The sequence below is a fragment of the Lepidochelys olivacea genome, assembly GCF_965140295.1.
Source record: "Lepidochelys olivacea isolate rLepOli2 genome assembly, chromosome: 2".
Taxonomy (NCBI): Eukaryota; Metazoa; Chordata; order Testudines; family Cheloniidae; genus Lepidochelys; species Lepidochelys olivacea.
In genome coordinates this window covers 105,237,600-105,263,869 of record NC_140412.1, presented here as the reverse complement: position 1 = coordinate 105,263,869, position 26,270 = coordinate 105,237,600, and the positions used below count along the sequence as shown (strand labels likewise).

The 26,270-nt window shown below is 40.2% G+C and overlaps 1 protein-coding gene across 1 annotated transcript in view; it reads right to left on the bottom strand.

Annotated features, from left to right (window-relative positions):
* Nucleotides 1-26,270, bottom strand: part of CTDP1 (CTD phosphatase subunit 1) — a 172,754-nt gene that overhangs the window by 107,736 nt on the left and 38,748 nt on the right. The window contains exons 9-10 of the mRNA XM_084618248.1: nucleotides 13,015-13,156; nucleotides 10,229-10,459 (exon numbers count right to left, since the gene is read on the bottom strand). Of these exons, the coding sequence (XP_084474374.1) occupies nucleotides 10,229-10,459; nucleotides 13,015-13,156 (373 nt within the window). The remainder of the gene's footprint in view (nucleotides 1-10,228; nucleotides 10,460-13,014; nucleotides 13,157-26,270) is intronic.

The window sequence follows — 26,270 nt, the reverse complement described above, 5'->3', positions numbered from 1 at the left end:
TCTACTCAGTTCCATTGCAGACTATATTAAACACATCGATGTAAATATGTTATGAAAACTATGACGGATTTAGTATTTTAATGACTGTCAAATCATTAAAAGCAAAAAAATGCACTTTGAGCACGTAAACTAAGACTAGAAATTCTACAGATGAACATGCATTTTTAAATGAATTCCACAATATTTACTTCAGCCATAAGTGCTCGCACCTCAATAAGCTAAAATATTTGGGGTCTCTTAGTGTCATCTAAAAAGCACAGTGCTGCTTTTACCTTTCACATGTAAATTATATCCATTTTCTAACAAGTCTGTCCTTATCTTTTACTGTATTATTAGTGTTCACTGGGGTTTAAAGTAAAAATAAGATGACATGTTAAGTCCAGCATGCCATTTGCAACGGTTTTCAGACAACATTCATTACTTCATCTCATGAATTGTTATAATTCTTAATTCTTATAACTCTTAACATTTACTAATTTTTTTTAAAAACCTCTATATTAAGATGCCTATTGTCAAGACACTTGCATATAAAGAAAAGAATCCTACCTATTCCCTGCTAAAAAGAGTGGTCACTTAACTGCTATCACCAACCCTAACAATTTAAAAAAAAGTGTCCCTCTAAACTACCATTATAGTCAGGGAATCATTGGTAACCGTTTTTTCTTCTTTGAGTGCTTGCTCATGTCGATTCCATTCAAGGTTGAGTCACAAGCAGTATCCATGGAGGTGGGCTCAGAGTTCACAGTCGTGCGGCTTGCAACATTGCTCTACCGAATCCAGCATCATCTTGGGCCTGCTGGGTAAGCGCATAATGAGACGAGAACGTGTGGATAGATGACCAGGTAGCAGCCCTGCAGATGTCCTGAATTAGCGCTTGGACAAGGAAAGCTGCCAATGAGGCCTGCGCCCTCCTCGAATGGGCGGTTACAATCACCGGTGGAGACACTTTTGCCAAACCATAACAGAAACGGATGCAGGCGGTGATCCAAGAGGACATCCACTGGACAACCTTTCATCCTGTCTGCCACCACGACAAGGTTTGTGTTGACTTACGGAATGGCTTGATTCTTTCGATGTAGAAGGTCAGAGCCCTTCTGACGTCCAGAGTGTGCAATTTGTGCTTTTCCTCCAATTTATGAGATTTTGGAAAGACGACAGGCAAATGTATGCCCTGACTCCTACGAAAATTGTAAGCACCTTGGGCAGGAAAACCGGGTGCGGACTCAGCTGAACCTTGTCCTTGTAGAAATCTCTATAGGGCAGCTCCGAGGTAACTGCCCTAAGGTCAGAGACCTGGTGGGCAGAGGTGATTGACACCAGAAAAGAAACTTTCCAAGATAGGAGGAGAAGACAGCAGGAAGCCAGAGGCTCGAAGGGGTGGGAGACCCATGAGCCGCGACAGCATGAGACTCAGGTCCCAAGGAGGGACGGGGTACTGGACGTGAGGATAAGAAACCAGACCGTCATGTCATGAGCAAAGACCGATCTGCCTGAGATTGGTGCTGCCTTGGCGAGGTGCTAGAGTCCCCTTCCGGTGACCAAGGAGGAACTGTGGACGCCTGAGTATGGTGGCTGGCCCTCGGAGCAGGGGAGCGGTGCCCTGAGTGGGGAGATTGGCCCCTGCCAGCGGACCGGTATCGGGAATGCAGGGACCGGTGCTGTGAAGCGCATCAGTCTCATGACATTGGGGAGCGAGATCTGTGCTGCAGTGTCATCTGGCAGGAGGGCGAACAGTGCCAGGCATACGGGGACCAATGTCCCATTGTGGGTGATCTGCATCTTGCCCGTGATGCCAGCAAGCTAAGCCGTCTAACTGGGGACCTAGGGTGCGGAGTCAGGGACCTTGGCCTCTGCTCTGGGGATCGGTGGTGCACTACTGCCCTCTGAGGTGGTCCCATGCTTGGTTTACCCCTATCAGGGTGGTGGAGGGGCTTTTGCAGCTTCCATCAGCATATGCAGCACCAGTGGGGCTCTCTGATCTTTAGCCCCCTCAGCCGTGGGAGGCAGTATCGGGTGCCTGGATCCCCTACCGCTCCTGGGAGTCAGATCCTTGCACACTGAGCAAGGCTTAAAGCCCAGAGACCAGCGTATGCCCTGTCTTGGGGCAAAGTCCCAAAAGGGACTCTAACTTACTAACCACTACACTTAACACCTAATGACTAACTAACTACAGTGAATAACTGTATACAAAAGAAGGCAGAATAGCACTAGGAAAACACTACTGATCACTTGCAAAGCAAGGGGAAGAGGCTCTGACAAACCACCACGGGCGGTAAGAAGGAACTGAGGGGGTGCAGGGCCGGTGGTGCCTAATATACTGATGCATGAGTGCAGCACTCCAGAGGGTGCCATGACTGGCCTATGGATACCAGTAAGGCAAAAAATATGCGACAGCTGTGCACGTGGGCACGCACACACCTAGAATGGAATTAACATGAGGAAGCACTCAAAGAAAAACATTGCAGTTGTTTATGTTCAAAATGTTTAAAAGATCAGTTACCTCAAATGAAAACCATAAATATTTGTTGAAGAGTAGTTATTTAAGTCTTTTATAGAGATAGCAACACTCAAACTGAATCAACACTTCTATGTTGATGGCTTTACTAATTTGTGGTTGAATTAAGCAGACTTGCTTACAACTGTTCTCATTTTACAGATTGTGCTTCACAACCCCAACCCACATAGACTTTCCTAGGACACACAACTGTATAGTTATCTTAAAAACAAAAACAAAACAAAAACCCACACATCATGTAGGTTGCAAAGTCAAGCACAGTGCCAATGCAACTTTATTTCTGCCCTCATATCTCATATGCATTCTGATACAATCTTCAGTTAAACGATCACATACTTTCGCCCCACAGCTCTCCTGCTTCACTCAAATGCACAGTGCTCAACCATTCTGTGTTTTGGTTTATCCCCATAGTTCAACGTGTTGCTCCATGCTTTATTTTCTTCCACACAATTTAAACACTGCTCTGAATACTGATTCTTTTCCTTATGGTCTTTTCTAGAGCTCTCATTACTGAATTTATCTCCACATCTCCCTTGCAGGACAAGAGTATTATTATTCCTATTTTACCGATAAAGAAACAAAGAATTCCCGGAGGCCACACAGTGATTCAATGCCAGAGCCAGGATTAGAACTCTGTACTTTGTGACTTCCAACACTTTACTCACTTCTCCAAACCCACCTCAGTGCCCAGGGTGGGATGAGCTGCTGGATCCAAAGAGTGATGAGAGAGGAGCATCTATAGAACTGGTATAGAATTATGAAAAACAGAGATGGAAGAAACCAATTATGTTACGGCAGAGTTTCCCTAAATGTGTGACGCAGTCCCTAGGAGAGTATGGGCAGAACTCTCAATTGCCTTCAGTCAACATTAACTAGAGATTTTTTTTTATTTTTTTTTGTTTGAAGACAAAACCTTTAAAGCAAGTAACAGATGCAGTCTGCGGATACCTGAACAATTGCTCTGAGATATCTCAGAGCAATTCAGATGACGCTGCTAATTCAGATGACAATGATACTTTGTAAGTTAACAATTTCACTGCTCACCAAGAATGTCATGGAAGAGGAGCAGCATTATATTATGAAGATTTGCATAAGCCTCTAAATCCAGAATGAGGCTTTGCATTGCCTGAAACCTTGCCTGTGGTAGTACAATCCTGGCCATGGTCCTGGACTCAACAACTCCTATTAATTCTGTTTTCTCTACTGGACTCAGGCTTGTCTTGTCTATGTTGATCAGCAAGCCAAGTGCATCAAAGGTGGATCAGATTATGTTCATGCTGAATACCACCTTCAACCTGGATTGACCTCTTATCATCCAGTTGTCCAGGTAAATGAATACATGGACCACTGACCTCAGGAGGAAAGCTGTAACCTCTACTACACACTTTGTAAAGACACGTGGGGCAGCCAGGAAACCAAAGGGGAGCTGTGTGAACTGATAATGGTGCCCGCTGACAATGAATCTCAGAAATTTTCTGTGACTCTGATGAATCACCATGGGAAAGCAGGCATCCTTCAAGTAGAGAGCAGCATACCCATCCCCCACTTTCAGGGAAGGAATAATAGAAGCAATTGTGACCATGTGGAGTTTCTATTTTGGGTGTTTTGGGAACTTATTTAACTGCTGTAGATCTAAAATAGGCTTGAGATCCCTTTTACCTTTGAGATCTAAAAGTATCAGGAATAAAACCCCTTTTCCCCTGAACAAATGAGGGAACTCCTCTATAGCTGCTACAAGGAGGAGTGATTGTATTTCTTGTAGCAACTGTCTCATGAGAGGGGACCTTGAAGAGGGATGGAGACTGCGGCGTAGAAATAAATCAGAGAGTGTATATCCCATTTCCACTGTGCTTATAACCTACCAGTCTGTGGTGATGTGGCTCCAAGTACGACAAACGGAACAGACGTTTTTCAAAAATCGAAGAAAAAGATGGCACTCTTATAACTGGTAGACTACTCTCCACCTGCCCATTAAAATGAGTTCTCAGAGTTGCTGCCTGTCTTGATGAACTGGTGGCTGCCGAAGCAGAGGGTGGTGGCAGGTGTCTCTTGTACCCTCTGCTTCTTCTCCTTGGCAGGTCTTGGGCCTGAGGGACAAACCCCTGAAAATGCTGGGACTGATGAGAATAGAACACCTTCCGTTTCACTTTTGTCCAAAGATTTTATGGCTGCTCTAGAGTCTGAGACTACGTAAAGTCTTGTCCAGCTTTTGTGAGAAGAGTGAGAAAGATGAATCCTGGATTGCCTGCTGCACCTTGGGAGGGAGGCCAGAAGAGTGTAACCAGGGCAAGCATCTCATCCTGATAGAGGCCAGGCTGTGAGCTGCAGAATCTGCTGCATTGAGACCTGCCTGCAGAGCTGTTCTTGCGACCAAATTTTCCCTCCTCTATTAAAAACTGGAACTCCTGTTTCATCTCATCTTGGAGCCTGTCTTTCAACTCAAACTGTATGAAATGAAATTGATACACCCCAACAAAGCTCGCTGGTATGCAATACAAAGCTGTAGCCTGCCTGTGGAATAAAGGCTCCTCCCAAAAAAGTCCACCTTCTTACCCTCTTTATTTTTGGGGGGTTGACACCTGGTGCTCGTCTCTCTCGCCCTCATTCACTGCTGCCACTACAAGGGAGCTGGGTGAGAGATTATACAGGTGCTCAAACCCTTGAGAGGGGACATGGTACCTCTTCTACACTTTTTTTTTGGGTGTGTGTGCAGAAGGCAGCAGGGAATCTGGGGACTGAACGAGAATCTTGGTAGGCTCCAAGATAACTCTCCCTATAAATGAGATTATTTTGGCTGGGGACACAGATGTCAAAATGTCCACTAGCTTTTGAGACTTTTCCCAGGCCTCCTTTGGGTGGATGTCTAACGCCATTGCCATCTTCCTCAATAATTCTTGATGGGTCTTAAAATAATCAAGAGATAGAGAAATAAGCACCACCTCAGCAGATGAGGAAGGGGATGTCAGTGGTACCAAGGGCTGGTTCAATTCCTGCTCCTTTTGCAGCTGGTTATGAGAAGGATCCTGAATCTGTTCAGTGCTGGGCTTGGTATTTGATGCTATGATGCTTATGGTGCTGATGCTCCTGATGACCAGAAGATGGACCTGGCTGAGGTGGCTGCAGGGATGCCCCTTGCTGCAACTGAATCTGAAAACAGGGCGGGCCGGTGCCATACTCTTGATGATGGGACATGCTAGGTTGGGACACACAGGATCCCACTTCAGAGTCTGATGAAAAAAAAAAAAAAGGCTTTTCCTGTGACCATGAAGGCGCCATACTTGTCAGTACTGGTGAAGAAGGCTCAAGCTCTGAAGAAAAGGGAGCGGGGAGATCTGTGGCTTTCCCCAACTGATACCACTTTAAATCGGTTCCCTGATGGTTGAATCCAATGAATCTGCCCAGTAATGAGGTAAAGGCGCTGATGGCAGTATCTTGGGTGCCAGTTCCGGGCAAGTATCTAACTGGCAGTGACTGCATCACTAAGAGGTTTTAGCAACTTTCAAATGCCACAGGAGTAGAGGACACTGGGAAGACACTCTGGTAACAGGATTTGAGGAGATGGCAATGAAGGCGCTTTGGGAGCTGATTTCAACAGGCCTATACTGGGCTCTGGAGTCAACAAACTCCCCTGCTTAAAGGTATGCTCTGGGGAGTGCTTTTTCCTTGAACACACTCCTGAGTCTTTAGAACAGCTCTTTGCATCTTTCGACAATCCTGATACTGAGTCCAATTTCTGATGCCTCTTCTTTGGTACCGGCTATGCTGATATGCCTCTCGATACTGGAAGCACTGGAGGTGTGCTACTGACCAAAGCCAAGATGCTCAATATCTGGACTGAGGTTAATGGCTCAAGATGGAGGATGTAGCACTGATTCAAGCAGTAGATATTTTAGTCTGGCTGCAGTCTTTTTTAGAATGGGACTTAAAGCCCTTAGAAATGGCACACTTGTCACACATGGGAGGTTCCCGTCGCCCAAAAAAGTAAGGCAGCTGGGGTGAGGGTCACTATTCGGCATTGCCTTACCCAGAGAGTGGCAGGGCTTGAAACCCAGAGGCGGTTTGGCCCTTTATGCCTGTGAATAATGTGTGAGGCAGCAGAGAGCACTGGGGCTACCGCAGTGGGTACTGTTAAGAGAAAAATCTGATAACTATGCACAGGAGAGCTCAAACACCTACAGTGGAATGGACATGTGCAATCACTCAAAAAACATTGGGTTGCTGTATCTAAGCTATCCCCTCCCACCTGGTTTTGTATGCCATTGGTCTCAAATTCCTGCTCTGTGGTATGAGGGACAAACTCCCTGCTGAAACAGCAATGTCATTTAATACAAGTGGCAGTTAAAGTAACTTCCAGAACTAGCATTTTTGAAACTAGCATATACAGGCTCTGAATTTGAATCCTGACCCATTTAGTTGTTACAGGTTTTTGGGTACTTCTAAACCAAAACCAGAAGATAGGTTCTTTCTAATTCTGAATTGGACCTGCAACCATAGCCATAGGGACAGGTTCAGCATAATGCATCTGAAGTTTGAATCTGTTGAAATTATGTTCTGTTTTAGCACATCTCTACCTATGGTGACTGTGTCCTGGAGGAGACTTCTATGAAAATAACCAAACAAAACTTTGAAAACTAGATGCCCAAAATTAGAATAATAAAACCCTATTAGGCACCTAGCTAATTCACCTGGCTGAATTTCGGAAGTTCTGAACACCAGCAGTCCCCACTGACTATAGTGGAATAGAGATACCTAAATTTAAGCCCCAATTTTAAACATTTTGGCTTGCTGCGTTTATGATGTTTTTTATAAAGCATAATTTGTCACCTCTAGCCATCCCACAACTGAGCAAATGGGACAATGAAGTGTAACTGTTACCTCCCAGTTTCTGTGCTGCTAAGCAGGAACACAGTATGGGCAAAATGTTTAAACTTGGGTAGTAGGCAGGTAGCAAGCTATAGTTATTTTTTCTGTGGCTAAGAATTGTGCACATGCTACTGTGTTTTAGTCTCTCTCCCCCATTTCCCTTTCTGAGCCACTTGTTTGTCTCGTCCCCTCATTATGTCTGGTCTTTCAGACTGTAAGCTCTTTGGGACTGTGACTGATATATTCTATGTTTGAACAGCATCTAACACAATGGGACCTCAACACAGTTGGCCTCTGGGTGCTACCACAATATAAATGGTTAAAAAAAAAGTATTTAAACACAAACTCATGAGAAAAGCCCCAATTTGCCAGGAAAGAGGTCCCCTGATTTCCAATTGGATAGTGCATTTGTCAAGCCCCAGTAAACGTAACTTAAGCAGAAATTCCTCTATCCAATATTTTCCATAATTTTCCTAGCATCCCCCGTGAACCTTTAAAAATTAATCAGTGCTCTACCAGTTTTGTAAAAGTCCTATGTTTCTGAAACTGAAGGTTTGACAAATAGAAAATTGGATTTTAAATTAACCAAAGATTAGAGTGGCTCCTGTTAACATCAAGACAGGAGTGAATCTGAGAAGTCTACAGGTTAGCTTCTTATATGACTATATCATAGGTAGCATTAATTCTTTGTACTGTTCTACATAATTGGCTAATCTGAAGATAGACAGGGTCAACTGAGGAATCTGCATAATCCATGAAAAAAATATATCATGCATATGCAGAAGTCACTTTCCCCTTAGGTTTTTTCCCCAATATACAAGTTGTTCTTGGTGGCCAAATTAAAACCAAAATTTGACCCCCCACCGATGAAACTTGTAATCTTGAAAGCTCCACATTATTATTTAATTTTAAAATTCAGAATACCCATTTATTTCAAAATCTCATTTTTCTTCTTCCTGAAGTCATTACATTCTCAGATTTTTCTTTCTCCAACAGAGTTTGTAAAATTTTGAACATAATATGCAGTATTTTTGGTTACAATCAAAGCAGCCCAATTGTACCACAATCGCTGGCTGTCAGAAGTGCTAAAGAGTAACAATCATGATTAACAAGGGGAAACAATTTTCCAAAGGTCTTCTCTGGGACTGGTTTATCAGAAGTTCCCAGCTGAAGATACCAACCGACGTATACCTTTTGGAAGAGGAAGACAATCAAACGAGGTACCAGTTTCGCATTACAAAGCAAAACGAAAACAGCTGTGTGGATGTCAATTTTGGCTCAGTAATTTGTAAACTTGGAGAGTGAGAAGGGAAGAATATGGAGATTAAGAGCGTGCACTTTTGAAGTTGTTGATTGACACATTAACACATCAGACTTTTACATGCAAGCATTTTAGAAAAGTCATACATAAATTCAGTCCAACACAAAAGCTTCCCAGCTTCTTGAAACTTTGAGATAAATTCCTCTTCCCCAATGTCAGATAAGGAACAACAAAACCTTTCTAATTACTCTTGCAAAATACTTGCTGTCTTGACTGTTTCAAGTTTCTTTCTTGCCAACTCATTTAAAAGAGTATTAGAATGAAATGCAGGGTAAAAAGTGGTGATTTAGAAGAGGAGCTAAAAAGAACATTTCTTTTTCAAATATAAGAATGGAACTTAATAAATTCATGTTGGGAAGGGGCCAGGAAAATGGAATGAAGGAGACAAAAGGAAATGAAGACCATGAAAGTGGGAAGGGAGAAGTGAAAGCATGTAAATCTTTTGACAAAGAAAAGAGGTGGCAAGAGATTTCTGTAACACATGAAGACTTAAAGAATATAAACCCTAGAGACAATGAAAAGGAGAACATGCAGAAGAGTTCACCTTGCATCTCAGCATTTATAATACTTAGTACTTCTGTAGCACCTTTGATGATCTCAACTGTTTTCAGAGATAATTAAGTTAACCCCAATACTCTGCCAAGTAATTGCAGATTACATGTTAGAGAAGGAGAAACTGAGGTACAGAGAGGGTACCTAATTTAGTCACTTAAGTCAAGAGGAGTTGCTGAGTGCTCAGCACTTTTGAAAATTAGGTGACTTATTTAAGAACCAAAAATCCATACTTTGGAGCCTAACAGACTCCCACTTTTGAAAATCTTGGCTTAAATAACCCGACCAAGATCACAAAGTCTGTGGCAGGGCTCCCAGATCTCTTAGTTGCTAGTTCTATTCCTTAAATCATAAAGCCAGCCTTTCTCCCCTTTTATTTTAGTATCTTAATTCAAAGGTGAGTTAATGTTTTTAGTGCAGACTGACTAGTAGAAACTCACTGTAACACTGGTCAGTTAACCCTTTAAAAACAAACATTACTCTGGGATCTTACTTTGAAGTTATCTCCCATCTGAAAGTACGTGTATGAGGTAAGCAAAGAGGAAAAATTCTAAAACAAAACTGATACTGCAGCCAGCTGTATATTTTATTTGATAGCCAAACAACAAATCCAAAGTAATGAATACAACTTAGAGCTGAAATTCACATGCAAAACACTCTTGTTTTGGGATATAAATTATCCTAATAAATTCTATAGTATATAAAATACAAAAACAGTATATTCTCTTTGGGGTTTCTACAAATACAGTTAAGGAAGCCCTATAAGGAATTAAACTCATTTGTAATACTACAGTTGTTCACCTATTTCTGATCATTTCCTTTAGTAAGATATTGCAAGAGTTGAAATCATTTTTATTTTTAAAGAGGTAAGCTAACTAAGCCAACTGAATGAAATATTATCAAGTAACAAAAAAACCTATGATCTTAGAAAAATGTAACTTGCACATAAACTTAAGTGATCCTTAGCTTTCACATACCTGAAGGATGAGTGCTCCGCGTGGACCGGTAAAGTGAGGGGAGGAGCAGGAGACTGGATATATGGAGACTGGACAGAAGACTGAGAGCTCTTCCTGATTAGCTTTCCAGTGTTGGGATCATAAAGCCGAACTTCAGGACCCGGCTGAAACTTTGGATGGATGGGTGTCGGGTGAAACAGAGCAGTCTGGAACACACTGTGTGTATCAGGAAATGTGGCAGGACTGTTCTCTCTGTTAAATGTAATTTTTAAAAAGTTACATTAGAAATTTACATTAATTATTTGTACCTGGCAGTGGAAGCATTAGAATTTCCCTTTCAGAGAGAGGACACATCAGGCTCTGACAAAACAGAGCACTGGAGCAGTCACAGAGATTATTACAGGGCAAAATGGACTTGCCTTTTTTCTAAAACAGAAAATAAATTTCTTAGGGAGTATGTTCTCAGTACACATGAAAATTCCACAGAACTTAATAGGAATAATGTATGCATAGGGAGAGAACAGACTTAATGTCACACTTATTCACTAAAATGAAAATATTCTAAAACAGCTATCTTAAAACATTTCTCAAAATTTAGTTTCTGAAACTTCTTAAAACAATTTCCTCTGTAGCATTAAAACTAATACATATTTGTCTACCACAGTAATTTGTAGATACTAATATAAACCAGATAAAATCTGCGCATGCACACACACGTTCGTTTGTATAATGATTTGTAGGATATGATAAATATTTGCTATTCAATATTGCTCTTAAAACAAAAACAAAAAAATAGTACAGCAACTTCTGCCTCAAAGAAATTATTTACAACACACCAAATTCATTCACTATTGCACTAAGCCACATATATGGCTACTTAAAAAAAAGCCATTAATGATGCCATCAAATGCGTCAGTCACTTAGATTAATATCATATGGAAACAGACACATACAATAGCATGGATAGAAGAACTAGCTATGCATCATATAGTGATGTAAGGAGGCAAACCTATCTTAAGAAGGGCGTTCAGCAAAAGTAAGTTAATCTCACATATTTATACATGCCAGCCTTTTAAAGTTTGCTACAACACTGAGATTGAAGATCAACAGATACTTCATAGATAAAATTATCCATTTCTCTCCAATGTTCTTTATAAAATGAATTTACTTGCAAACAGGATCTCTTCTCAAGAGTTTATTTGCTTTTATAATTTGTCACCTGAAGTTGTAAGCCCTCTAGGATAGCAATCATTGCCACAAACAACTCTGACAGCGGAAGATTTGACTTCAGAAAAAATGCACATGCTGCTACACATTAGTAATTCAAGTCTTAGTTTGTATTTTAAAAGTCTCCCTCGTAAGAATATGAAAAAAGTATATGATGCCAGAGCAACATTTTATTTTAAAAAAATGTGTTCAGTATATAGGAGAAAAGACCATCACTGTATCTCATTGAAACTGCAGTGTGAATTTTAAGTAAGCAGGAAAGCCAGCGTTTTGGTCTTAGAGGATGTGATGTTGGCAATTCACTGAATGACATTCTGCTAAGGATTACTTTCTGTCTGAAGGCACCATCTTATGGTGAAAGAATAAACTAAGGTATTGAATATTTGGGGGTATAAGATCTCATGGCACATTTTAAAAACTAGTGAAGTTACAATTTATTTACTTTGGCCAAAATTTTCAAAGCTCCTAGACTCCAGTTTAGGCTTCTAATTAAAAACTGCCTCATTTTTAGACATATTGGGCACCCACAAACCCTATTTATGGTATAAATATTAATCCATGCACATGACTTCACTTAAGTCTTCACCAAAGGATGGCAGTAAGCAATCCCTAGCCTGATGCCATTCATTAAAATCACCAATATCACTTTTTGCAGCACTGCGAATTTTCCAAAGCAATCTCCTGTAAAAAGGTGAGGCTCTTCTGATTAGTTTGCAAGATTGACAAGATCAACTGATGTGGTGCAAACAAGAACACAGCCAGGATTTACAAGGTATAGGACAAGAAGCAAAAGCAGAAACTCCATTGGAAGCCCCTTGCCATCAGCTCTTTCAGTCACATCACCTCCTTCAAGAGGGCTCATCATCAATAGTGGTCTCTGCCCCCTTTGGTATTTTTCTTTAACCTTTCTTCTGCTTCCCCTCTCTCATCCAAGGTTTATCCTCTTCCTATTTGCTGTTCACCCCACTCCATTGTTTTTGTCTCCTTCCTTTCTTACCACCCTTCCTTCAGTTCACCCATTTTGTTCTCCCATCAGTGTTTTCCCCCTCTGCTCTCATATTTATCCTCCCCTTTTCTCTTCCAACCACATTTTTTCTTCTTACATTCTGTTTTTTTCTCCCTTTCCTTCTCTTTGTTACCACGTGTAAAATGGCTAGCTGGTCAGGCTTCTCATACTCCATGAATCTGTGTGCTCACAAGGTGGGAGACTGCATGATTACGTCATGCTACACCTCCATTCCTGGTCTCTACTAGTCCTCCACAGCATTAGTATGCAGCACCACTGGTCAGACCTGCTGCTGCTTAATTGAAGTCCCCGCTTGTGGTACTACTAGTCTTAGGGACTTCCCTAAACTCCAAAGCTTGGATTAACTGCCTCCCAGTGATAGTCCTGTATGCAAATAGGACAAGAAATTGGCTGAAATATGGTATGGAATTTTCATACAAACCCTACATCTCACATACAATTTTGGGTTGATTATACCTTATGAATCAACTCTCTACACAGAATGAGAATAAAACCAGTCGAAACATGATCAACCTATCTTTGGTCCATTTTTTTTTTTTGCAACTAATTTTACCTTTGTGTTTTGATGTAGTCATCCTTTAAGGGAAAGAGCTGCTCCTCTACCTTGTCCCAACGCTCCAAGCAGCTCCACAGCCAGTCAGGGTTTACAACATGGAGGTGTTTACAGTCCAGAGCTTGCCGTACTTTTTCTGTGCCTATTATTAAGTCAAACACAACATTACAGTGTTCTGAATAGAAGAGGATTATGTTTTTAAATAGGATATTCTCTGACCTATTTTGAAAGTTATCCGCTGGCTCAAAGACATTACAGGACATGTTAAAACAAGTCTTAAGCCTTGGCTGCACTAAGGTATTTTACAAGAAGCTTCTTAGTGGTGAAAATTAGTGAAATTCCTTAGTAGAGACACAGCCAGTGTTCCACTAAAGATCATTCAAATGGGAAGTGGAACCAATCAATTCATAACACTTGAGCATTTCTACACTGAGCAAACAGGCAAAAAGATAAAAGGAACAAAAAAGATACAGATTTCCAAAAACACAGCCTTGTATCAAAAGATATCACAGTCTAAAGCAGAAGTGGCCAAAGAGGGGCCCATTCAGTACCCATAAAAACCTGAGCATATTTCACATAACATTAATGTATGCAGTGTGCTGTTATACCAAGCAGTTGTACCACTAACTGTCAAACTAACTGTCAAACACGTGGTCATCCTCTTTGATTTGCCATGAGTGTGCCAGGCGCTAACTCCTACACTAAAGCAGAAATCATGGATTCTTTAGTTTCAAATGGGAGTACTGAATGTAAAATTACTCAGGACAGGCAAGCAAGTTGTCAACATGCGCCCTGGGACAGTGCAACAAATCAGCAAAAGAAAAAGAGGGAACCCGAGAACCATTGTGGCCAAAGGCCTTGACTTATAATGCATTGTAGATGAAAACCAATAGCAGAGTCACTGGAAAGAGCAAAAAGGCATCTAGATTTCTACAGATCTCTCCAGAGAATTATCATGATCAGCAAGCTCAACAAGTAAAAACTGAGAGGAGCTCTCCAGCCTACTAAAAGAAAAAGGGAAGAAAATGTATATTTTAAGAGAGCTGGTATTAAGTAGGCGAACAGGAAGAGATTAGGTATAAGAAAGAGAGGAATAAGTTCTTGATGAAGAACAGGAAGCAGTTCTTTATCTTGATTAAAAACAAGAGGTTAGCAAAAAGTTTGAGGGCTGGGCTGATGCAGTCTCTTGTACTAGGTATAAGTCAGGAGACTAGTTGTACTATTTTGGACATTTTACATTCTGGGTTCAGGCAGACTACCTTACCAAAGTTACAAAAGATAAAAGATTTAATAAATAAGGTTCCCCAGAGGAACCCAAGATTTGTGGGATGCACAAAGTCCAGAACTGCCTGCATATATAATGCCCAGGTCCCACGTAAGTGATAAAGGGGTATATGCACCATCATTTCATTTTCATTTGTAAGGGATTGAAGAAAGGAAATTCTCCCACACACTTTTAGAAGAAGAGAGAAATTTATGGAGAGCACATGTCAGACCCCCACTGAATGGGAAAAAAAACTGAGTTCAGCCACATTCAGGGTTCCACATATTCCAGAATTCTGTAGAATCAAATATTCCTGTGCAATGGTGCTCCAGAACCTAACGTTTCATTAAAAAAAAAAAAAGTTATTTTTAGTCCTCAGGATTGTGAAGAAAGCAATAAAAACAGATACCATATTGTCTTCTTTAATCTGTACAAAGCCTGAAACAGTACTTCAGAGATGTGAGCAGCTCCCATTCATTTCTATAGGTTAACAACACTGAACACTAAAAATGCCGTGCAGGCCCAAAAACCCTACTGTCCCCCACTTGGACACCAAAACTTCCAGCTTTCTCCCTGACAACTTCTACAATGCAATTATACAGAGCCGTTACAATAATCTGCATCATACAGTTAACTGAAAATATGGAACAAGGCAATGAACGCTGAATAAACTGGGGATGTTTTGGGGACTGCCTTCTCAAGATTTCAGTTAGCGAAAAGAATTAAAGTGTTTAATGCATACATGACCTTCCTAGAGTGAAACTTAGTGAAAGTCAATTTAATTGGATAGAGAGAGAGTATTACTACATGAACCTTAACCCCCCATATGCACTTTTTACTTTTAGGCCCACTCTTACTGAGAAAGTATCAATCCAAAAGAAAAAATACTGGAGAATGGCGTGGATTGCACCCTCAGCAAGTTTGCAGATGAGGAGGAGAGGTAGATATGCTGGAGGGTAGGGATAGGATGCAGAGGGATCTAGACAAATTACAGGATTGGGCCAAAAGAAATCTGATGAGGTTCAACAAGGACAAGTGCAGAGTCCTGCACTTAGGATGGAAGAATCCCATGCACCGCTACAGACTAGGGACCGAATGACTAGGCAGCAGTTCTGCAGAAAAGGACCTAGAGTTACAGTGGACGAGAAGCTAGATATGAGTCAACAGTGTGCCCTTGTTGCCAAGAAGACTAACGGCATTTTGGGCTGTATAAGTAGGAGCATTGCCAGCAGATCGAGCGACATGATCGTTCCCCTCTATTCAGCATTGGTGAGGCCTCATCTGGAGTACTATGTCCAGTTTTGGGCCCCACACTACAAGAAGGATGTGGAAAAACTGGAAAAAGAGTCCAGCAGAGGGCAACAAAAATGATTAGGGGGCTGGAGCACATGACTTATGAGGAAAGGCTGAGGGAACTGGGATTATTTAGTCTGCAGAAGAGAAGAATGAGGGGGGATTTGATAGCTGCTTTCAACTACCTGAAAGGAGGTTCCGAAGAGGATGGATCTAGACTGTTCTCAGTGGTACCAGATGACAGAACAAGGAGTAATGGTCTCAAGTTGCACTGGGGGGAGGTTTAGGTTAGATATTAGGAAAAAAATTTTTCACTAGGATGGGGGTGAAGCACTGGAATGGGTTACCTAGGGAGGTGGTGGAATCCTTTAGAGGTTTTTAAGGTCAGGCTTGAAAAAGCCCTGGCTGGGATGATTTAGTTGGGGACTGGTCCTGCTTTGAGCAGGGGGTTGGACAAGGTGACCTCCTGAGGTCCCTTCCAATCCTGAGATTCTATGAATATTCTAGACCTTCCAGCTGGTAACGCTTTTGAAGGGGCGTGGAACAACTACTTCAACCAGCTAGATATTTCAACTCTCACTCTTTATAGATTTATTTCCTTTGCAGATTACCCTCTCTCCCTTCCCCCACCACATAACTGTTAGGCTTCAAATGGTCTTGAATCTATCCCTTCAAGAAGTGGAAAAAAAGGAGCTAGATGGGGAGGACAGTTTATATCAGGGGTCTCAAAATCAAATTTACCTTAGGGCCAGTGCCAGTCCTCAAATCCAATAAGGTCACTGAAGATGGCGTTCAGAAAAGAAAATGTTTATATTGTATTTTTCATTTCAAATTTCTTAGAAATAATAAAACGGTCATACAGCTTTATACCATTCTTTGCCTGCCAGAGAGTTTTTAGTGTTTGCTAGACATCTGGCAATGCTTCAGTTCTGTCAATTTGTTGATGTTTGGCCTTAGTGACTGAGCAGTTGAAACCTTCAGGATTGCAGCAAAGTGTGCATCAGATTGTTGTGTTCAGTATTTTGACTTGTTTATATTCATTGTGGAAAAAAGTGACGTTGCCTCCATGGCTGACTCTGCCCAGTGACTTGTGATGGTATCTCTGTCCCTCTCCCACAGACAATGGGAGCTGCGGGGGGGAGCCGGACTTTGAGACCCCTGGTTTATATGTTATGATGAAAAAAACCCACAGGACATCATATTTGTTTCAGAGGAGCAGAACTGCATTTATATAATATTGGGAAAAGACTGTTTACTTTTAAATTCTATGTTGGAGTAATAAAGGAGATAAAGCCTGTAGGAGTCTTTATAGAAGTTGCCTTTATTATTTTAATACATTCTGTTCCTAGGAAACAGAACAGTTCTGGGCTTATAAACATCATTTGTGTCTGCAGCTAAAGAAACAGGCTAGTTTCTATGCACTCATGAAACCTTTCCAGCTTCGTGATCATGCCTAGAATTTTATCTTGCATTCTGTTTAAAAAAAATACCAGTCACAAACTGCAAAAGAAATTTTGTTGACCAGTGTCAATTTAGGCATTAAAAAAAATGAACCCAGGCTATTCACTACCTTTTGTAAAGAAAAGCATGACAACATGGGACATAATAAGTAGAAAACAATGTCCTTCTCAGAGCTGTTTGATGTCTTAGCAACAGAAGCAAGGAAACAGCACTCCTATTGTTGGTCACTTTCAGTTTAAAAGTGGCAAAAAACTATTGCACACAGGACCTTCCCAATCTGTAACTAACAAATAATAAAAGCAACAATGCAATACTATTTTTATTGTGATTTTTGGGTTATACACATTTTATTGTTCTAGTCCTCTGGACAAATATTTTGAGGAGATTATTCTGGCACATCTAAAATACAAAATAGTCTAAATACTGCAGCGGCTTGAATGACTAATAAGATTTTAACTTAATTTTTATGGACAAATTTACTCTAAACTTCAATACTATTTAAAATGTTTAGCTGTCCTACCAGTTGCCTCATACTTAGCTCTGGGAACAGGGCGAGTATTTCCCCTCTTCAGAAAGCAGGGGCTAGTGATAAATAGGTAAACATGCCTACATTCTTTAAAAGCCAGATCCTGAAGCTTTTATACAACAATGGTATCTTAAGACAAGACTGAACAAAACAAATTATTTTGCCCTAAGTGAATTAAGTGTGTATGAAGTTGATAGCTGGACTATTAGAGGGGCACTTAGCTTAGTTATGTTTTGTAAAAACAAAGTTTTACAGAACTAGAACATTTCATGATTCTCTCCTTTATAAATTCTCACTAAGTTTACATGTTACCCATCCCTTCGTAGCCTTTGCAACCTCAACAGTGCAGCACTGAGCTAGTGCAGGAAAACCAGAAAGCAAACTGACTTATCTATAGTCATTACCCAAGCTAAATGCATTACAAAAGTTGGACTTTTAAGATCAGTCTGAGCAATCCATGTTATATGTCCACAGACCTGTGCTGAAGATATGTTAAACCTGACACCCCTTAAAAAGTATTAAACCAAATCAGGTAGTAGACTGACAGACCTCTTTAGATGGTCTCCAAAGTCTAAGTGCTCTGGTCCCCACAATACACTTTAAACAAAAGAGCCTGCCTAGTATGAATCAGCAGAACCAAACTCAGAGGAACAAGATTTACTGACAATAGGTGGAAGTAAAAGAATTCCAGTTCATACTGCAGTTTGATCTCTAAGCACCACTGGTATGTTACTAGACTTCATAGAATCATAGAATATCAGGGTTGGAAGGGACCCCAGAAGGTCATCTAGTCCAACCCCCTGCTCAAAGCAGGACCAATTCCCAGTTAAATCATCCCAGCCAGGGCTTTGTCAAGCCTGAGCTTAAAAACCTCTAAGGAAGGAGATTCTACCACCTCCCTAGGTAACGCATTCCAGTGTTTCACCACCCTCCTAGTGAAAAAGTTTTTCCTAATATCCAATCTAAACCTTCCCCACTGCAACTTGAGACCATTACTCCTCGTTCTGTCATCTGCTACCATTGAGAACAGTCTAGAGCCATCCTCTTTGGAACCCCCTTTCAGGTAGTTGAAAGCAGCTATCAAATCCCCCCTCATTCTTCTCTTCTGCAGGCTAAACAATCCCAGCTCCCTCAGCCTCTCCTCATAACTCATGTGTTCCAGTCCCCTAATCATTTTTGTTGCCCTTCGCTGGACTCTCTCCAATTTATCCACATCCTTCTTGAAGTGTGGGGCCCAAAACTGGACACAGTACTCCAGATGAGGCCTCACCAATGTCGAATAGAGGGGAACGATCACGTCCATCGATCTGCTCGCTATGCCCCTACTTATACATCCCAAAATGCCATTGGCCTTCTTGGCAACAAGGGCACACTGCTGACTCATATCCAGCTTCTCGTCCACTGTCACCCCTAGGTCCTTTTCCGCAGAACTGCTGCCTAGCCATTCGGTCCCTAGTCTGTAGCTGTGCATTGGGTTCTTCCGTCCTAAGTGCAGGACCCTGCACTTATCCTTATTGAACCTCATCAGATTAAATCTTCAATCTTATTATGGCCCATTCACAAAATTAATGTCACTGAACTCCCAAAGCTGAACAAGAGCTCTGTGTAAGCTCGTCTCTCTCACCAATAGAAGTTGGTCCAACGAATAAAAGATATTACCTCACCGACCTTGTCTGTCTAATATCCTGGAACAGATCTATGGCTACAACACTGGATACATTAAAATGCTTGTCATGTAGCTTTCTACAGTCCCATAGCTTTGTCATAAATTATGACGACTGGGTAATAACTTGGGATGAAATTGGTGAAAAGGTCACTAAATTTATTCTGCTTTTAAAAAAGAACACACATTTTGGTGACACTGTCCCATTTACTACTACCCCAATATCGCCAAAGACAAGCCCTGTCAAGAAACTGCTCAGCTTTATTTTCTAGCTAAAGCTCAGTGAAGAAAGCCACTCAAAGCATTTTATATTTAGGAGCAGAAAGATTAGATTTTTTAAAACCAATGTCAATTTCACCACCCACCCACAAAGAGTAAAAGCAATTTCTAAAAACAGAATTTTACAAATATGCTAAGAAAAAAATACTGCTTGAGAACTCAGTCTGATTTAAGGATATTTACTCCATATATTTTGACATGTGATGTTGACAATTTGTGTTTTAATAGTTATGAAGTTTTAACTCTTTGAATCTCAACCTACACTGTTGTTATATAATGGTCTGATGCCTCCCCCCCAAGTGAATTTTTACAGTTGTGGAAAATTAACTACATAAATTTTTTAAAAAGCTTAAAAATAGTCAATATTGTCTTTCAAAGTTTTAAAAAATTAAAATGATGAAAATACAATTCTGCCAAGCCTATTCATATTTGTTCAGAGATCAGCTGAAGCAATGGGAATAGGTGTTGGTGGTGTTCGCGCTGTTTGCAGCACAGGGGAACTTTCTTTTTTTAATCCCGCTCCTGGCCCACAATACCCACTCTATTTTTATCCCGCTCCTGCTATTATGGTAGCGAGTCCACGGGATGCCAGTTTCTTCACATGCAACCCAAAAACCCCTTGTGCCCCTTTTCCCACAATTTACTCACAACTGGTCCAGATTATAATTTGGGACACATCAGCCAACACACGTTTGCCTTGTCTACAGTATGCTATGGGTCTTTAATTGCCAGTGGCCTCCCGCCCAGGCTTTAATTTGACAAGTTTAACATCTTCCAAAGTCTACAAATGGCCAAAGAATCTCTCACATTTAAACTCATGCCTCAGACTGCTTTAATACATTTTAAAAATAAAACTGAAAAAACAGCACTAGAAAAATTTTAGTCACAGCACTTTTTGAAACAGTCTAAATAACCTTGTATTATTTTATCACAAACTGTCATAAAAATTCATGTGGTTCATAAACTATAAGCATTTGGAATTGATCCTCTAACTCAAAACACTTATTACAGTCCTTTTTCTCCTGTTAAAATGGAAATTCTGGTATAAACTGAACTTTACCCAAACTGATTGTAGTAAAATAAGCTCAAACAGAAGATATGTCCACAAAAAAGAAAAAAAGGCTGTCAGACCGTACAGCACAATGCATAGAAACACTGTATATTTAAAAGGAAACATTCAAGTTTTCTGCAAATGCTTATTAATGCTCTGCCATTATATGGCAAACAGCAAGATGTCTCACCTATCTCAGGTTGAAAAAAGGAGACATCAAAGTCTGTGTGTGTAAGAGTGGATACTTATATTATTTTTCACCCACATGCCCTGATCTGGATCAGAGTTCTGTTTTGATAGATTTGTGGAGACAGAGGTAGAGGCTGTGCCTGCCCCGAAGAGTTTACAATCTAAGGATGTATAAAATTCTCATTGTGCCTCAGTCTCAAGAAAACACTAGACACCAAACAAAAGATCCAGCCAGCATTTTACATCTTCATCTGCTTATCAACTACTGTAATAAAGTGCACAATTTATGTTTTAGACGCTGACTTCACTCCAGCGCCCTTGGAGCCTTTGTTGCGGTTTATTGTCATGGATTTGAGGTCACAAAATGCCTCCAAGCATATTACTTGTTTTGTCACTTCATATATTCCGTGTAAGGAGCCAGGATTGTACTGCAAACTAATTACCAGCCACACAATTACCTACAAATCCCACAGGCACATGTCTTTAGGTGGTCTTTTGGTACATTTGTCAACAGTTGTTAGACAAAGACATATGGTATCCATGTGGAAATAATGTTAAAGAGGCGGGACTGCCTGAAGAAAAGACAGAGCTGCAAAATTTCTACAGGTTACCCATAACATATAACACAGATGCCCTAGTGAAATTCACATATCAGCTTGTAAGCAGCCACAACAGAATGAGCACAAAAGGCATGAAGACAGCTGAGTAATTGTGTCCCCAACTATGCTGTAAGGGCACGGTTCCCACCTAGAAATCTTAGGTCAGTAGTTCAGAATTTCTACTCCAAAGGGCAATCACTAGCACAATCACTACTATCTGTACATAGGAGAGAAAAAGTAACTCCACAGCCACATACAAGTTGTATGACTCAATTGTTCTGTAGTAGTGTGGGAAAAGGTACAATGGTGTTACCTTGGTGTAAGAACTCTTTCCCACCACTGCTATGGAAATCTGCTAAAACGGTTACACAGGACTACATTCCTGATCATTGGGTTGTAAAGATGAGCTACCCTCTCTATTACTTAACACTCCATACAGTGAAGGCTCATTTTTATTGCAATAGTGTTCACGTACAGTATTGTTAATTAGTTTTCAAATCATTAATACTCAGTTCACATAAGATGATGTAGCATATTAATATAATTAAACCCTAAAGTTAAACCTAATATTTATATTAAGCTAACAATAGTGGATGATTCATTGAAGGATGTGCAGTCATTAAAGACATTTGTGATAAAAAACAGTTTTGCAAATTGAGTTCTTATTTAGTCTCAGGGTTTTTTTGTTTTTTAATTTTGGTAGAAAGATACCATACACTCCTAACAAAATCATGTTAATAGTGAAGTTATACATTTCAGAAACAACAAAAAAGGAAACACGCAAAATGTTTCACTGTTTCAAACTGTGGGTTGGGACCCCAAAGTGGTTTGCGACCCCATTTTAATGGGATCACAGGAGCTGGCTTAGACTTGCTGGGACCACGGGCTGAAACCCAAGCCCCACCACCCAGGTTACAGGCCCCCTGCCTGGGGCTGAAGCCCTTGGACTTCAGCTTTGGCCGGCTCGGGCGGGCACAGGTTTCTGTCCCCCCTCTTGGGGCCATGTAGTAATTTTTGTTGTCAGAAGAGGGTCATGGCGCAAGGAAGTTTGAGAACCCCTTATGTGCCTTACTCTCCAGCTAGCCTTGAATAATACTGATATTTTTGAACAAGCATTAAAATTACATCACAGAGGTCAATTTTACAAAGAAATCACAATAAATACGTCCAGAAGTTATCTGTACAATTGCTTTCAAGAACAACCAGAACTGGAAACTGATGCATATATTTTTTGCAACAATATTGTGGAGAGTTTAGAAATATTTTCTTGGCTCCACTACATAAAGTTTATTTTGTACATAAGGAAACAAAAAATAAAATCTAACTTTATCATTTGCATTTTGATAGTGACCAACTACCCAAAACAGATCAAAGCCTCACTGGACAAAGTGTGGTATGTACACTCAGGAGGATATTATTCTTTGCCAGATAATCTAATCTGAAATAAGATACACTAAGTGTAACAAACAATAGGGAAGTGAGAAGGAAGAGAAGAAAATTGATTAAAAGATTTTGTAGGTATACTGGCTATTGCACAATTCAGTGGCTCAAACATCCGTCCTCACATACGGAAGAAATCAGCTATCCCTGACTCCCACTCAAACAAGCCATGGCATTGGCTGGATGATTTGTTATAGGCATCACAGCAGAGGAAAGTGTTAAGGAGAGTTTTGAAGGAGAGATTTGTGACTACAGACTAGATTAAAAAGGGCATTCATATCTAAAGCTCAGCATTCTAAAAAGCAGAGACATTTGTATAGCTAAAACAGATTCTATAAAAGTGGTTATCAAAAAGTAGAACATATTTTTGTTTGATCAAAATTGGAGTGTTTATGACGGTGGAACTAGCTGGGACAAAAATGTATTTTTTAAAAAAGTGACTACTTAAGGAAGTAGAGAGTTATATTGGATACTTTAAATTACATCACATGAAGGCAGACAACTAAATATTGACAAATTTTATAAGTGCTTGCATACAAACGTTAGAAGTCTAAACAGTAAGATAGGTAAACCCGAGTGCCTAGTATTAAATGAGGATACGGATATAATAGGCATCACAGAAACTTGGTGGAATGAAGATAATCAATGGGAGAGGGTAATACCAGGTACAAAATACATAGTAATGACAGAGAAGGTCACACTGGTGGGAGAGTGGCACTATGTGTGAAAGAAAGAATAGAGTCAAATATAGTAAAAATCATTAATGAATCCAACTATCACAGAATCTCTATGGACAGAAATTCCATGCTTGAATAATAAGAGTCTAGCATAGGAATATACTACCAACCACCTGACCACAATGGTGACAGTGACTATGAAACACACAGAGATATTAGATGCTATAAAAACAGGAAAATCAAAAATAATGGTGGATTTCAATTATTCCCATATTGACTGGGTACATGTCACCTCTGGATGGGATGCAGAGATAAAATTTCTAGATGCCATAAATGATTGCTTCTTGGAGCAGCTAGTCCTGGAACCCATAAGGGGAGAGGCAATTCTTGATTTAGTCCTAAATGGCACACAGGATCTGGTTCAAGAAGTGCATATAACTGAAACGTTTGGTAATAACCATAATGTAATTATATTTAACATCCTCAAAGGAGAGGAAAATACCAAAGAAACCCATCACAATCGCACTGAACTAAACAAAAATGAAGAAGCTAGTTAACGGAAATTAAAAGGAACAGTCATAAGGGTGAAATGTCTGCAAGCTGCATGGAAACTATTTAAAAACACCATGATAGAGGCTCAAACTAAACCAAAAGAACCGTCAGAGGATCAAAATGCCACCATGGGTAAAGAGCAGAGTAAAAGAACAAAAAAAGACAAAACAAAAACAATTATTTATTTTTTTAAGCTGCAGGAAGTCTGTCGAAATCAGTGGGACCACTGGACGATCACAGTGCAAAACGAGCACCAAAGGAAGACAAGGCGATTGCAGAGAAACTAAATGAATTTGTTACATTGTTTTCACTGCAGAGGATTCATTTTAGGTGACAAATCTGAGGAACTGTACCAGTTTGAGGTGTCAGTAACAGTAGGTTTTGGAACAAATTGATAAATTAAACAATAAGAAGTCACCAGGACCAGATGACATTCACCGAAAGTTCTGAAGGAACTCAAATATGAAATTGCAGAACTGCTAACTGTGGTACGTAACCAAATGCTTAGATCAGCCTCTGTCCCACATGACTGGATGATAGCTAATGTAATGCAATTTTTAAAAAAGGCTCCAGAGGCGGTTCTGGGAACTACATACTGGTAAACCTAACTTCAGTACTAGACAAACTGGATGAAAGTACAGTGAAGAATAGAATTATTAGACAGATGAACACAATATGTTGGGGAAGAGTCAATATAGCTTTTGTAAAGGGAAATTATGCCTCACTAATCTATTAGAATTCTTGGGGGGACGGCAGGGGGTCAAAGGATTCTAGATGGATCACTGGTCTGACCCAGTGGGGCCATCCTTATGTTTTTACTTACAAGCTTGCAAGGCTAAAGTCACCAAAGGCATGCAAAAAGGCCACATAAAACACACAGTTTGCAGTACTAATTTGTAAGCAATACCAAGTGTTTACTCTTTGTGGTAAGTGAAATATTGAGAGCAAAATAACGGAAACCACCAACATAGTCAAAATAAATTTAGCTGGTTTGGGGTTTTTTTGCCTTTTAAATTACGTTATTGAGTGAGAGCCTGGAGATCTAGATCCTCATATCAAAATCAGAGGAGATTAAAAATATCCACTCACTACTGGAGAAGGGAAGCTCTTCTTGGTGAGTGAGGGGACACAAGCCATCTATTTCTGCAGACTTGAAGTTTTCATTTAAAATTAAGGTTGTCAAATGATTTTTAAAAAATCACAATTAATCACGAGATTAAAAAATAGTCACAATTACTTGCGGTTTTAATTGCACTGTTAAACAATAGAATGCCAATTTAAATTTATTACAAATATTTTTGGATATGCACAACAGCCCTGCAGAACAAGTTTTTATACCTAGGTCTACAAATTAGATAACTAAATACACAAGGACTTTTTCCAGAAAACTGGATTGTCAGTTTCCCTTCCTATTTATGGAACAGCAAGGCAAACAAGGTAGAATATGTATATTATGAAACTTTTATATAGCCTTGCAAAACTAGGTGTTCCTAAAATAGTGCACTGAGCTTTTACTTTGCACCACCTGAGAAGAGACAAGAATAAACACAAAAATCAAGTTCTTATGCTAAGTTCCTGTATTCTTTCCTCAATACTTAAACATTCAAGCATTATTTTCCCCTTGCTCCAGCTTCTTTATCATACTGCAAATGTAAGTGTGTAATTATCTTGAGAGAATCTGTCATGGAAATATTTTGGTCATAAATTCAGGATTATTGTTTTTATGCAAACAAACAAACAAACAGATTAGTGGCCATAAGAGGCAAAGCCCCTTTGAGGCATTTTGTAATTTGGAATAGAAAACCCTGAAGAAACACATAAGAGATCAATTTAGTGATTTTTATGACTAAAATACTCAAGCCCTTTACATTTCCAATGGAATGTGACTCACATTTTGAGCTTAATTCTTATGATGGAGTTGCATTGATATCAGCGCAATTCTCAGACTAAGATCTGCTCAACAGCAACTGCAGCAGAGCCCAAGGGGTCATGAAATACTGTGACCCAAGTTTTCAGAAGCATACACCAAACACATTCACAAAATGAGAATTATATGAATGCACAGTCCCAACTAGCACACCTGCAAGCACTGGAAGTCCCCAACTCCACTCAATCTAAAACGGTTCCCAATCTGGACACTTTGGCTATGTCTTCACAGCTAAGAAAGGTATGTATTAAAAGGTGTGATAAGTAACGCGGGTTATGTATCTCACTGTAAAAGTGAGGTGGAGGTGAGGCACAAGTAGCTTTTACCACAACCTA